General features: G+C 43.3%; 1 protein-coding gene across 2 annotated transcripts in view; it reads right to left on the reverse strand.

The window, feature by feature from the left end:
- PLA2G4D (phospholipase A2 group IVD) overlaps positions 1-15,464 on the reverse strand; it is a 45,861-nt gene that overhangs the window by 20,463 nt on the left and 9,934 nt on the right. Inside the window, exons 2-13 of one of the 2 annotated variants that reach the window (XM_072625059.1) lie at positions 14,902-14,974; positions 12,439-12,575; positions 10,755-10,886; positions 9,915-9,955; positions 9,022-9,064; positions 7,733-7,796; positions 4,645-4,781; positions 3,882-3,992; positions 3,637-3,674; positions 3,311-3,446; positions 1,607-1,743; positions 790-1,012 (exon numbers count right to left, since the gene is read on the reverse strand). In XM_072625059.1, coding sequence (XP_072481160.1) covers positions 790-1,012; positions 1,607-1,743; positions 3,311-3,446; positions 3,637-3,674; positions 3,882-3,992; positions 4,645-4,781; positions 7,733-7,796; positions 9,022-9,064; positions 9,915-9,955; positions 10,755-10,886; positions 12,439-12,575; positions 14,902-14,974 — 1,272 coding nt within the window. Of the gene's footprint in view, positions 1-789; positions 1,013-1,606; positions 1,744-3,310; positions 3,447-3,636; positions 3,675-3,881; positions 3,993-4,644; positions 4,782-7,732; positions 7,797-8,537; positions 8,913-9,021; positions 9,065-9,914; positions 9,956-10,754; positions 10,887-12,438; positions 12,576-14,901; positions 14,975-15,464 lie in introns of those variants that run through there. The other variant, XM_072625060.1, reaches the window with a different exon arrangement.

The raw sequence follows: 15,464 nt of genomic DNA on the forward strand, positions 1-15,464 counted from the left end.
CCTCTCCTGCTCTCCACTGGCTGCTGGGGCCTCTTCCTCCTAAAATTGCCTTTATTTTGCTTATATTTTGTATTCCCTCAATATGTTGCTTCCCTATGTACCATGAGGACAGATCTACTGGGAAATGAAGGGGATACAAACAGTGCTCTAAGGGTTAAAAATAATATTAAGGGCTGCTTTTCCAATACTTTGTGAAGCTCTGTAGCTTATTCTGTAACTTGAGGGTGCCCTAAAGTCTTTCCCCCCTTATCTTGAACCTGTACCCAAAGAATTGCCTTTGTCTCCCTTATCCTGTGTTCTCTGGGTCCTTTAATGTTTAACCCGTGTCCCCCTGCCCTGTCCTTAAATCCTTAAACCATAAAGCATCCCCCTTGTCTCCTTCATCCTATGCCATCCTGTCTTGTCTTTAATCTTTAACCTCCATAAAAACCTCTAAAATTACATCATCATTCTGAAACTTCTGTATAAGCATAACTCCCCCAAATAGCGGAGTCTCACTTAACGTTCTTGCGAAGGAGGCCCATGATGCTTTTCCACATAAAACCAAAAGCTCCCATTGGCGTCTAAGTGAATTCTTTCACACCTGTACTGAGCTCTCCCAACTCTAAACCTCAACAATAAGAATTTAATAAAAGTTTATTGATTGATAGTCCAGTTAGTTCATAAAAACATGTAATTATGCACCTATGAATGAGTATATACATACATACATACATGCATGCATGCATACATACACATGCACACTCCAAGAGATGCATGTACATACATAAACCCATAGCTAGATCTTACCTTGCCATGTAACAGGAACTCCAGGACAAGGGCCCACAGGTCAACAAAGGAAGGGGTTCTCCCCTCCTCAGCCCTCTGCCTCAGCTCCTGCTGGTACCCTCTCATGCTCCCCAGAGAGAAGGCATCCAGCTTGCTCTTGGTCATGTGCTCTCGGGCATGGCTGATGGGCTTTTCAAGGTCTTGCTGTGACCAGTCAGGATCCTGGTACAAGCTAGCCAAAGTCCTGATGGGCAGGGGGAGAGGCACGCCTTGAAGCCACCAGGGACTGGGTGGTTTCACCCAACTCCTCCTCATTCCAGACCCCTAAATGAAGCCCCCAAACTGGGGGAAACAGCAACATGGCCCCAACTTATGACTCTCTTGCTTTGTAAACAGACTTTAATTTCCTCTCTGCTCTCCTGCTTTCCCTCTCCCCACATTGAGGATGACTCTCCTATATCCCACTCTCCTAGAGTCTTGCTCTTAGCTAGCTGACAACTAATCTCCTCTTGGTGTCAACTGACTGTGAGCTTAAGGTTAGACCCCTTAATATTTGTGTTTTTAACAAGGGACTGAAAATGCTATAAGAATCCTTTAGCAATTCCTTCCAAAGGAATGAATCTCTAAACAAGAAAATTTCAGACCCTGTGATAACAGTGAGAGAGATACTTGGGGGAGAGGACTTGGGTATTTTTCTTCCCAAATGCCCTTCAGATCACACTATTGTGTCCATTCACTCTATGTCCTAGGCCATCCCCCTTAGATCTCCCATTAGTTTCTTTATGTCCCATGCTACCCTTCTACATGTGGCTCCCCAGCTTCCCTACAGGGACCTCACCAAGTAGATCCTGAAGTACCACTTATATAGGTTACGCAGTCCAGGAGGTCCAATTTCTTGAGGGCAGAGAGATGACCATACAGAGACGTCATGGCCCGAGCCCCTCCACCAATGGCCATGACCCCAATCACTGGAACCTGTGTCCACCATTAAGAACAGACACAACACAATCAGAAACTGAGGCACAGGGAGCCTGGGTGCTTTGCCCACAGTCACACTGATAGTTAAGTATCAGAGATGGTATTTAAAGCTAGATCATGGGATCATAAATGCAGAGTTGGCCTCTAAGAGACTAACCCTCTCATTTTGCATATAAGAAAACTGAGGTAGAAGGTTAAAATGAGTTTGCCCAAAGTCACACAGGTGTTAAAACTTCAATCAGGATTTGCTCATAGTAGCAGAAGAATTAAGCGAGGCCTATCAGGAAGTCTATTGGAACCAGAGTCAGAAAGGGGGGCTGGAAACCCAGTTCTGGGGCCTTTCCTGTGTGACCTTGAACGTGACCTTTAACTCCTCTGGGTCTGCATGAGCTCATACAAGTGTTCCCCTGAAAGGGTCCCTTTTGTCACTTCTCATATGACATTAGTACTACCTGCATATCCTAGATGCAGAATGAGACCTACATTTTTTGAACACGGTCCACGTGGACATTTGTTTTGCTTAACTGCGTATCTATTCCAAGGACAGTGGGGTATATGTGTGTATGTGTGTGCATCTGTGTGTGTGTGTGTGTGTGTGTGTGTGTGTTTCTCCCTGCCAGGATTGGGGGAAGGTGGGAGGGAGAAAAAGTAAATGCTCATTAATTTTTTTAAATTGTAATACAAAAATAATTTCTCTGAATCTCTGTTTTTTCGTCTGATCGCCCACTCCCATCCCCAGCTGCTCGTGCTCCATCTGCCAAATTATTTAATATACATTTTGGCTTACTTCTATGTGTACGTTGTTGTTTCCTCTGGTTTTGTGGGGGGGGGGGGGTTGTTTTACACGTACGTCCCAAGGGTTGAGAGGAAGGCAGTTAGCCTGGAAATTAAGAAACAAATACCCATGGAATTCTCATTTTACTTTGTAGGAAAAAGCAGACTGGAAAGAGCCAAGATCTAAAGTTAAAACATGACTCTGACACTCGTTAGCCATGTCAAGTCAATGAGCGTTTATGTCACTTAACTTTCCTTTGCCTCAATTTCCCCATCTGTTTAATGGAAGCAATATTATCTGATATATGTGTATGTATAGGATATATAATATATACACATATATAACACATATGTGTAGATATATGGTATATATCTCATGTATTTTATAAATTATATATCTCATAGGCATATTGTAAGAATGAGGTGAGAAAATAAGATAGCATAAAAGCTGATAGAATGGAAATGCTTTGAGAACACTTTCATTTTTGTCTTCATAGCAAACTAGCAAGCTGTCTCTAGCAGCTAGCAGAATGCCTGGCAAGTATTAAGAATTTAATGAATGCCTTTTCATGACTGGATAGATTAATTGATTGATCTAAAAAATGAAATGTTTGGATTAGATGCCCTAACAAAGCCCTTTCTGATGTTCAATCCAGGCTCCCATGATCCTAAGAGCAAAGCTGAAATTTGAGCCTAGTATTCTGTCCCTAACGGACATCTACCAGAGCTTGGGATAATGGGAGAAAAGCAGGAGCCTCTTACCAAACCCACCCCAGTTCACCCCTCAGACCTCATCTTCCTGCAGCTCATGCTCCAGCTGCAAAACTCGTTTCAGGGCCTTGGCCACCACCTGCTTCCTCTTCTTCAGGAATGCGTGTTCCTCATCACACAGCCCAAAGCCCAGGCGTACAGCCAGCTTCTCAGAGCTGTGATGGGGATGGAGAGGAGAAAATAAATCATGGGACCTCTGAGAGATCCAGGGCCCCTCTGAGCCCCTACTGAGGGAGGCCCTTGTGTCCATCCTCCTGCTGGCCATCCTCTGCCATAGGGATCCTCAGTCTCTGAACCCCACAGCCCTTCCCCTGGCCTCTACAGACCCCCAAGGTGATTTCTTACCAAGAATTGGTCCTAAGCTTCAACCTCAATGCTGTGGCCTATAAACAAGAGGAAGAATTTTTCTCATACGCAAAAATCATCCCACTGGACCACATTGATACAGTAAATATGCTCCAACAATTCTGCTTTTCTTCTAAAAATTCAGGATCCCTCCCCCTTCTCCTCACACCCTCCATGTAGCAATCTCTCCATGACCACCCCAGGCTGGCAGCCAGCAAGTGAATCACATCCAAGAAGCTGCATACTTCAGGGGCAGGAACAGCAACTGCCATCTCCTCCCCCATAGGCAGGTACTTCAGGGGCACAGTGAGATTCTTGCCAGGGCTGCCCTCACCCTCTCCATCAACTGCAAGGCTCTGTAAAGAAAAGGGACCTGTCAGCAGCTGCCAAGAGGAGACAAGACCCCATCTACACCAGATTTCTAAGAAGGTCTCTTCAACCCCCATTACCATTTGGGAAGGACCACTGGGTCCCTCCACCACCTCAGTCACTTTTGACGAGGAAGATGTCTGGTAGGGAATAGCTGCCACCCCCTCCACCCAGTGGAGAGACACCCTCAGAGCAGCCTCAGCAGTGTGAAGGCAAGAGAGATGAGAGAATCATAGATTTAGAGCAGGAGGAGACCTTAGTCATGGATAGACTTAGAGCCAGGAAGGCCTTAGTTTAAATCCTACCTCAGACACTAACTATGGGACCCTGGCCACAAGTTACTTAACCTCTTTATGCTTCCGTTTCTTCATCTATAAAATGGGTATAATAAGAGAACTCATCTCTCAGGGTTGTGGTGAGAATCAAGTGAGATAATATATAAAACATTTCGTAAACCTTATATACACATTTTAGCTATTATTTACAGATGAAAAAACTAAGGCCATGGAACTAGTCTGGGTCTGAGGAAAGATTCGAACTCAGCTTTTCCTGACTATATGTCCAGCACTCTCTCTCCTATACCTCCTAATACATTAGGTGTTGGTGGCAGGGGAGACATTTCAAGACACTAGGACCTACCTTCAGGTACCCCCTCATCTCTGTCTCTTGAGCTGTTATATAGTGGAACAGAAAGGAGTCAGCCATGGCAGAACCCAGAGTGGAACTCTGAGTGTCCTCATAGGATCCCTTCAGTGTCAGCTCAAGTTCATCCCCCTCTGAGGAAAGAAGGCGAGATTCAGAGATTGAGTCTACAATGCTCCTTACCTTCAATAAGAACGTTTTTTTTCTTCTGTTCATTAAAAGGGCCATTCCCTGACTACTTCTTAAACAGGCCTATTCACTCAATGGCCATTACCTCCCTCTAAGTGAGCACCTGAAAAGGCCTAGCCTAAAAAGGCCAAGGTCTCCCACTGCATCTCCAGTCATCCTGATGAATAACTGGTCACTGGACCCAGATGGCTCAGGAGGGGAAAGTGATGCTGCTGACCTTGCACAGCCCTTCCTCACTCAAAACAAAGTCAAGTGCAAGTGATGTCATCATTTCTCTGATGTCATGGTCTTCAAAAGCAAAGGACAAACACAACAACAACCTTTGATAAGGTAACAGAGTCCCATCCCAGTACTGCTCATGTTAGAAATTTGAACCTTTTTCTCAACCTCAGATCCCCCAAGTCAGACAGAGAGACAACATGATATAATGTAAAGAATAAGTAGCTTGGAGGAAGATAAGACCTGGCTTCTGAGGTCTGCCAGTTGTCTGCCCATGGGCAAGGCATTTAATGTCTCAGAGGCTCAGTCTGTCATTTGTAAACGGGGCTAGCTATATTTATAGTGCCCACCTCATAAGGCTTTTGTGAAGATCAAATAACAATGTACATAAATGTTTTGTAAAATCTTAAGGCTTAAGTACACGCTCTTTTACCATTTTCTCTCAACTGATCTGCTAGGTGGTGCAGTGGAGAAAGCCCTGGGCCTGGAGTCAGGAAGATCTGAGTTCAAATCTAGCCTCAGATATACTAACTGAGTGATCCTGGGCAAGTCATTTAACCCCTATTTGTCTCTGTTACTCATCTGTAAAACTGGGACACACTGGAGGTAGATATGGTGAAGCACTCCAGTATCGTTGCCAGGAAAAATGCCTTAGGAAGAGTCAGACGTAACTAACGCCAAAACAATAGTATTGTTTCAAGGCCTATGTTGTCTCCTTCAGAGCCACAGAGACCTCCTTGCCTAGAAAAGCTGTGTTACATCCCCTTTAACACTGTAAATGGTGAGTAAATTAAAACTAGGAAATCCATCCCAACATAGAGCCCACCCCTCAGCATGGTTTCTTGTCCCCAGCCAGGTCAACCCCATTTCTCCAGGATGACAGACTCACAGAATCTCAGAGTTGGAAGAAGGAACCTCAGAGACTAGCAATATTCCTAAAGTACAGATCTGACCATCTTACTCTCTTACTAGAAGTACGGTGGCTCCCTATTGCCTGAAGGGAAAAGTATAAACTCCTCTGGCCACACATTTACCTGTACTGTTCCCTAGTCTTGGAATGGATTCCTTCATCAACTCTGCCTCTTATGAGCCCAGACTCAACTCAACTGTCATCTCCCAAGCCTCCTCTCTTAGTGCCCTCCCCCAAGAAATGACTTTGTATTTATTGCATGGTCAATATATTTATTGTATTATCACATATTGTATGTATAACATGTATGATAATACATATGATACACGATAATATGTATAATAATACACAATATTACATATATAAAATACATGTAACATTGCACATGTACGAAGTATATACAGAGTACATTGTATGTATATTACGTATGTTGTATATGCTTTTATTACGCTACTGTATATATAATTTATATGTTGTATTATTGTTACTGTCCAGTTGTTTCAGTCATATCTGACTCTTCATGGCCCCACGGACTTGTCCATGGGTTTTCCTTGGCAAAGATACTGCAGTAGTTTGCCATTTCTTTCTCCAATGTGTGGTCCTTCACACTGAAGGAGTTAGATTAGATTACTTCTAAGGTCCCTTTCAGCTCTAAATCTGCTATTAATAATCATTGTTTGTTAGATGGATAGATGGATGGATGGATGGATGGATGGATGGATGGATGGGTGGATGGATGGGTGGGTGGATGGATGGATGGATGGATGGATGGGTGGATGGATGGGTGGATGGATGGGTGGATGGATGGGTGGGTGGATGGGTGGATGAACAAATGAACCATCAAGCCCAACTTAGATCTGGTCAGGAGTTCTCTCTTCAACATCCCTGACCAGTGGTCATCCAGCTCTATTTGAAGTCTTCTAAGTGAGGGGCAACCTACTACCAAGGTAACCCATTCCATTAAGGGGCAGCTGTAATTGTCAGGGAGCTTTTAATTATACAAGCCAAGATCTTCCTCTCCATACCTTCTGCTCCTAGTTCTTGCTCTCAGGGGCCAAACGGAAAAAAATTATGTCCTTTTTGGTGGGACAACCCTTCACATACGTAAAGATATCTATGATGTCCCCCAAAGAACTTTTCTCCAGGTTAAAATATTTCAGCCAGACTTTAGGCAATGGTTGTCATCACCCTGGGCCCTCCCCTCCCCCTTTAGGTCTTCTTATACCTTACAGTTACCCCACACGCACATTTTTTGCCCCAGTGACACCCACCTCCTTGGTATTATTTAAACAAGACAATCCATCTGCCAACTGTCATTTTCACTGACTGTTCCTCGGCTGTGCTCCCTCCTCACTTCCACCTGCTGGTTTCTCTGGCTTACTTCAAGTCCCAGGTAAAACACTACTTTCTACAGGAAGCTTTCCCCAATTCCTCTTAATTCTAGGGCCTTCCCTCTGTTGATTGTTTGTACATAGTTGCTTGCATGTTATCTCCCCCGTTAGACTAAGTTCTTTGACAGCAGAAACTGTCTTTTGCCTTTCTTTGTATACCCAGTGCTTACACAATGCCTGGCACAGAGAAGGCTCTTAATAAATGTTTAGTGATTGATTCCAGGTCATTCTCCTTTGGGTGCACTTGAGCTTATCAATGGCCTCCCTAAAATGTCACTCCCTGACTCGAATTCAATATTCCAAATGTGGAGGAAGATGGTAGAATTATCTCTTGCCATGCTTATGGGGTTGGTTCTGGGCATGACTTGGGGCTCACCTGTGACCGCTGCTGTGCTCCCCTTCTTGTCCACCTGCACAGTCAGGCAGGATAGCTCCCGAGTCTAGAATAGATAGTGTAATGAGAGAGATGGTTGATGGGGTTCAAGACCTGGTTTTCCCCATCACCCAACTCTGAGGACTGTACTCCCCTCCCTGGTCCAAATCCAGGTAATGAAAATGAGAATGGGAAGGAAAGCTAGCCTTGCTGGATAATCTCCAAGTTTCTCCTCAGGACCTGAGGGATAAAAAACCCAGAAACTGCCTCTAGATTCCTGCCCTCAGTATTCTGGAAGGTTCGAGGAGAAGTCTTTTAGAACACCTCATCCCCAGTTCTCAGGCAATCATTTTTCAAAGCAGTTGTAGATGGAACTACACTCCCACCTAGTGGCGGTCTCTTAGGACTGAACCTTCTGGAAGTCTGTCCTGCTTCCTGCCCTAACCCCAAATTAGCATAGAGAGGAGTTAGGTCACCATCCTAATCCCCAAGTTCTTAGCATGGAGGTACAATAGGATTTGGAGCTCAAAACTTTTTTTAAAAAAGTTCAAAAATTGTTTTAACATGTAATTGGGTAAAAATAAAGTATATTAAATTAAAATCTTTTTAACAATAAGAAGAAAAAAAGAATGGAGGTACAGTAGGTTAGCAAGTCACTGAAATTTCTGCAGGCCTCAGTTGGCCCAGTTGCAACATAGGGATAAAATATCCTGTGATTCCTGAAGGAAGAGGACCAAGCCAGATTATCTCTTGACGTCCTTTCCCAATCTATGTATAATCTTAAACTTCATCAAGGAAGGATAGAGACCTGGAAGCCAGTTGGAATTCCCAGCTCCATTTCCTACAGCTCTCACTGGGATGTCTGTAAGTGTCTCAGTCTCTTCCCTCCATACCTGCCTCAGGGGCAGGGGTATGCAAAAAACAAAACACAAAACTGATTTTCACTGTGAGCATGCACAAACATATCAGGCAAACACAACATATCAGGGCTTGATGTATTGTTTTGTTGATTGTCTAAACTTAAGAAAATGTTAATAATTCAGATTCAACTTAAAAGTATATAAGGAGTACTTTTTTTTCCACCAGAGAGAGGCTTGTTAAACATTTACCAGCATGCCCTTAGTGTCAAGTGAACAGACCTGCTCAGGCCCTGCTAGATGGATGGGATAGACAACATTTTAGGCACCAGATTCACTCTGCTGCCCTGACCCTCCAGTCCCCTTATTCTGATATCTCAAACCCCCAGTTCTGATTTCTGTTCTTTCTAGAGAAAGTCCCCACAATCTGGTTACCACAAGGACATTGTTGGTGATGAGGTGTTCTGGAGAATCCGATCTGTAGAAATCAAAGCATTTAGAATCAGACGAGGAAATGGAAATGGGAAGCAAAGTAAACATATCTTGTCCTAGCCTGAGTCAAAGATTTCCTAGAGACTGAGGGAGCTCAGAGTTCCAACCCAATCTACACACACACACACACACACACACACACACACACACACACACACACACACACACATACACACACACCCCCCCCACACACACAACTTCTAACTGCCAGAAACACTTGGGATAAGTTTCTGCCCCAACTAGGAAATAAATCCAATAGGGTCTCACTGACCCTTAGTGAGAGGCTACCTGAGTGGTCAAGGGTTCTAGACTAGGAAGGCTCAATACTGAGCACATTCTGAGGGAATTCTATGTGAACAATAGGTGGTTTTGAAACAATTCTCCTACCCACCCCCATACAGTAGCTAAATTGCATTTACACAGCACTTTAAGTCTTGCGCTTTATACATATCTCATTATATCCTAACAACACCTCTATGAGGTGTTATCATACCCATTTTAGAGATGAGAAAATGAAGGCTGAGAAAAGCCCAGGCCACACAGCTAGTAAGTGTCAGAGGAAGGATTTAAACCTAGGTCTTCCTTATACCAAGTCTAATGCTTTATGTACAACACTACTTACTCTCTCTCCCTCTTAAAAAAAAATTTTTTTTTGCTTAAGTCAGGGATTCCAAGGGAATAAGATCTTTGGGAAAATCCAGATGTCAGTATTGCCATCTGCTGGACAATAGGAAGCTAGACAGGACCTGGTGAACCCCAATCAGAAACAGGTTCTGTCGTCTGTTCTGTTACATAACCATGACTTTCCACCCTCCTTGCTTTCCACATGTACTCACATCTCCTCTGCATGGAACTCCACATACAGCTCTTCTTGTCCCTGAAATCCCAAGAGGAAAGGAACAAGTGAAGGAACCCTCCTTCTCTCTCCCTGGATGCTCAACCCCATATCTAGCAATTAATAAACATTCATTAGGTGTCAGCTATGTGCCAGGTGCTGGGTGGTATCACTTAGAGCCAAGCAAAGGACAATGAGAGGGACCCACAGGTATGTACCTTAGGGTGCGCACCTAGGAAATTTAATTTTTTTAAAAAAAATTAAGGTGAATATTTATTGAATGTTCAGTAACAAAAATAGAAACTAGATCTGTTATTTCCCTAATATAGGGAACTCCCAGATAAGGAAATTAGCTTTATCAAGGCAGGTCATCGTCTTCTCTGTAACTTATAGTCTTAGAGAATTTCCTAGAACACTGAGATGTTCAGTGACTTGCCCAGGCTCACACAGCATGTTTCAGAGGCAGTCAGTTTTCCCTACCTCTGAAGTCAATTCTCCATCCCCAACTGCCTCTCATTTCAAACATAAAACAAATTATCTTTATTCACCAAACTAAAAAAAAAACAACTTAGACAATTTAAAAAATTAATAATTAAACTTTAAAAACAGACAAAAATTAGTCACATAATATTAATTCCTTTGAGATATTAGGAAGGTCTGTGGGCACATCAGATACATCCTATATACATATGTCTCTGGAAAGACCCTGCATGACTCCATAGCTCACCCTTCCCAAGGGCAGATTCTTCTACCTTATGGCAGAAGGGGAAAAGCAGAGATGGCGTTATTAATCCCCCTCACCCTGGAAATTCTTTCCCCAAGAGTCCCAATGCCCCTTTACCTGGGGATTCAGAGAGAAAGTCTTTCGGATGGGCTTGCCAGGATTGACTTCAATGGTATCAAACAAGACAGTGAAGAGGGCATCATCTTCTGTGACTACATCGGCATCATAGACTTTCAACTCAAGGATATTCTGGAGACCCAGGAGCCAGTATTTGGGAGATACAAATGAGAGGGAGTGGGGGGGAAGGAAGGAATATGATAGATAGATAGATAGATAGATAGATAGATAGATAGATAGATAGATAGATAGAAAGAAAGATAGATAGAAAGATAGATAGATAGAAAGAGAGAGAGAGATAGACAGATGGATAGATGGATGGATGGATAGATAGAAAGAGAGAGAGATAGACAGATGGATAGATGGATGGATGGATAGATGGATGGATAAATGGAAGGAAGAAAGGAAATAAGGAGGGAAGGTCAGATGAATAAATGTATAGATAATGATGCATGGTGATATATATATATATATGCAATATATATATATGTGTATACACACACACACACAACCTGTAACTAGCTGGATGATCTTGGTCAAATATAGGGACAAGGAAAAGGACAGGGATGAGGACAAAGCTTCCCTTGCAGAATCACTGGTTCAGCCATGTCCAATAGTGGTAACACTTAGTTTGAACTCCCAGTTTCTCAATTTAACTGACCAGGGATATATTACTGATACTCTGCTTGTCCATTTCGGGCTGCATCCCTAGACTCAGTCTGTTCTCTCTTGGGATAACAGAGCTTGTCTCCTGGTTGGCTGGCTGGATCCTAAGGGAGGAACTCTGGATAGGAACTGAGGTAGATTGTCTGGGGAGAGCATTGCAGTCAGTAATCACTGGGAATTAGCATAGTGTGGAGGAATAAGCCTTGGCTCTTGACTTGGAGGTCCTGAGTTCTAACTTTGAGCAGATTATAACCCTAGATCTCCATTTCCTTATATATAAAAGGAAGGTAAAGGTCTCTGAGGTCCCTTCCAGCTCTTAGATCCCAAAAACCATTTATCTCTTAGGAACATAAGTTTAGAATTCAGAGGTGGGGAACCTGCCACAGATTTTATATTTTACAGAGAGGTTAAATGACTTGACCAGCATCACACATCTAATAAGTGTGTGTGGCAGGATTTTAAGTTCTGGTGTTCCTGACACTCAGTACAGCAGTCTATAAAAATGAAAGGATTGGACTAAATGAACTCTGTGGTTCCTTTAACTATAAAGTTCACGATTCTATGTGCAAAAAAATTCTATGTGCAAAAATTCTGTGGAGACACGCATATAAACATAGACATACACACAGAGACCATATGGACCCTAGCCTCTCTCAGCTTCAGTTTCCTCATCTGGTAAATGGGACAAGAACAACTATACCAATTATCTCAGTGGGGTTTTGTGAGAATCAAATGAAGAAATATATGTAAAACTCTCTAAAAATCTTAAAGTATTATGTGATATTATTAGAGATAGAAATGGCAACTATCTCCTTTTTTTTTTTTTAATGAGTCTCATTTTCTGGCAGATCTCTACAGAGAGGTTCTCTCCATCCTTGAGAAGCCTCCACCTCCACCCTAGATAAGGTCTACCCCTGTCTCCCTTCCCCCCACCCCAGCAGTGGAATGTTAAGGGGGTACACCCACTTTTTGGAAAAAGCTACAAGCCAAGTTCCCTTCTTTGGGGCCTGGTCTTTACCTTGACTTGCCTCTGGATCCGGAAACTGAAGGTCTCATTCCAAATGGGGTGACTCGAATTGGAAACAGTTTTGGTCTTAAATGTGATAGCTGATGCTGTTGGCAGCCGCAGGACCACATATGGGTCAGCCTCACTTACTGCCACAAAGGGAGAGAAGAAGATGTCAAGTATTGTTGTTCTTCAGTTATTTTCAGTGATGTCCATCTCTTTATGACTTGATTTGGGGTTTTCTTGGCAAAGATAGAGTGATTTGCCATTTCCTTCTCCAGCTTATTTTACAGAGGAGGAAACTGAGGCAAACAGGGTTAAATTCCTTGCCCAGGGTCAAGTGTCTGAGGCCAGATTTGAACTCAGGAAGATGAGTCTTCCTGACTGCAGGCCCAGAGCTCTATCCATTGCACCACCTAGCTGTCCCCAGTGCAACCATATCCTATTGGCCTGAGGGCAGCCTCTCCCAGGTTCCATTTGAAGATACCTTTACTTCTCAGAGTCCGTGATTATTAGCTCACTGGACTGGAAGTTCCTTTCAATCTGGACCTCAAGTTTGTATCTTCTGTTTCACTAGCAAAAGAGAGGCAATGTGGTAGAGTGAGAAAGTGTGATGGATTTGGTTTCAAAGGATCAGAGTTCAAATCCTGACTGTTCTTTAATGACCTGAGGCAAATCACTTCAAGTCTCTGAGTCTTACTTTTCTTATCTGTAAAATGAGGATGTAGACTAGATGACCCCAAGGTCCCTTCTGGCTTTGATCCCAAGACCCAGTACTTAGTAAAATGTATGTTGAATGAATAAATTATGATTTTATTGGGATGCCTATTGTCCTTTGAGTAGTCTAGTCTTATCATGAAGCTTCACTGTGGCATAGAAATGGGGCTGGCTTCCCAAAGGCTGTCTCAGAAGAGAGAAAGTTCTGTCAACCATTTAGGAAGGCTTAGAGCACACGCCTAGCAATAGATTGGGCCTGCTGTCTTATCCTCAGCTTGGGAAAGATCAGAGAAGTGCATTGCCAAACTGGCTCAGGAAGGGAAATTTTTTCCTTGGCAGTGCCCTACAAAGACTGTCTGCTGAGACAAAGAAGGACCATGACTTATGATCTATGGAGGTAGAATCGATATTGGTGAAATCACAAATCCTTGAAGTTTGTCCCTAAAGGGAGAAGTAAATGCACATCCATCCCTTCATGGAAGATGTGATGGACTATGGGTATGGAACATCATATATTATCCAAATCAGTTGGCGTGTTGGTTAGTTTTGATGAACTGATTTTTCCCCTTTCTCTTATTCTTAATGTGGGCTACTTGAGGGCAGGGTGCATGTTTTTGTCTTTCTTTGTAACCCCCACCCCCACCCCCACCCCCATACTTAACACAGGGCCTGGAATATATTGTTGTTTAATTGTATCTAACTCTTCATGACCCCATTTGGGGTTTTCTTGACAAAGACATGAATGGTGTGTATTTCCTTCTCCAACTCATTTTACAGATGAGGAAACTGAGACAATGATGTGGTTTGAGAGGTTCAGGGATACCCCCCCTCCAAGACTGAAGTATTGGAGGTCATCTGGAATGAATTCACGGACTCAAGCATTCTCTAAGCCAAGGTGGCAAAGGTTTATTGTAACGCTAATATAGTGGGCAGAGCTCCTTAGAGAACTTGCCTTCCTTAAGGAATTGCATCTTAACAGGAATGATGCTAAAACTTATGTAGGAAAAGCAGTGAATTACCTAGCAGAAATGCTAATTAGGTGATAACTTACCACCTTGGTCATTGGCATCATTCACTACTGGAAAACAGGGGAAGGGATTTCTCAGGGGTATATTTTTGGTCTGTTACAGTTAGCTTTGAGAGTTGGCATCCATAGTTTGACCTCTGGATTGAATCTGATAACTTTGGGGATCAATACATGATATTCTGTGGTTACAGGATAGTCCTGTTTTTGCAAAAGAATTTCTTTAAAGGTCAGCTTGTTCTTGTGATGGGGAAACGTAATTTGTCTTACTGGGGCCCATTCATGAGTTTTATTAGGCATAGTATCCTTGGCCTGGGGAGAAAACTGTCATGGAATAGTGTTTTGAAGCTAAGGAGAAATGTGTGGGGTTCAAGTACAAGCACCCAAGCAGCTATAGGGGTTAAGTGACTTGCTCAGATTTGAACTCAAGTCCTCCTGATTCCAAGCCCAGTGCTCTATCTATTGCACCACCTAGCTGTCCCTACACCTAGCACATAGTAACTTCTTAACAAATGCTGGTTGACTGACAACAGATCGCTTGCTGGGTAGTGGAGGAAAGAGTCAGAAATGAAGGTGATGAATGAAATATAACAATAAAAATTAAGGAAAATGAACTGTATCTGAAGGGGGGAAAATAACACAGTGTCAACCCAGAGATACCCTACTAGATCATTTCCATGAATTGTGGGCAGGTCAGACTTGAGTATGACTATACCTCCTTGGGAGCTACTCACACAGGTCAGTCCAGAACAAGTTCCTTGCTTCCAGGATCTTCACAGAGAGTTGGCAGCAAGGAGAGGCTTCACCCTGAAGGGGAAACGTGAACAAGGCTCCTTACCATAACATTCAAAGCCAAGCCAAGAAAGCAGCAAAGCTTGCCAGGAGGTCCTCTGTTCTCTGTGGGGCCTTTGTGGGTGCAGAATTGTTGCAGCTGCTCCGGGAGATCTCCTGAGACTTCTGTCCTGAGACCTCTAAGGTAGCTTGGTGGATAGAATGCTGCACCTGAGTCCCAATATGACCTCACACACTTATGAACTATGTGATCCCAGGCAAGTCACTTAATCATTGTCTGCCTCAGTTTCCTCAACTGTAAAAAAGGAGTCCTAAAAACTAGTGGTGATTAGAACTCAGGTAGAGTAGCTAGGGAGAGCATTATAGTAACCACCCAGAGTAGCATGGTGAAGAGGAATGCACTTTGACTCTGGAAGCAGAGGTCCTGAGTTCTAACCTCAGGCAGGTCATGACCCTGGGTCTCAGTTTCCTCATCTGTAAAATGAGGACTAGATGGGGTCTCTGA

This window comes from Notamacropus eugenii, chromosome 7 (genome assembly GCF_028372415.1).
Source record: "Notamacropus eugenii isolate mMacEug1 chromosome 7, mMacEug1.pri_v2, whole genome shotgun sequence".
NCBI classification, from domain to species: Eukaryota; Metazoa; Chordata; class Mammalia; order Diprotodontia; family Macropodidae; genus Notamacropus; species Notamacropus eugenii.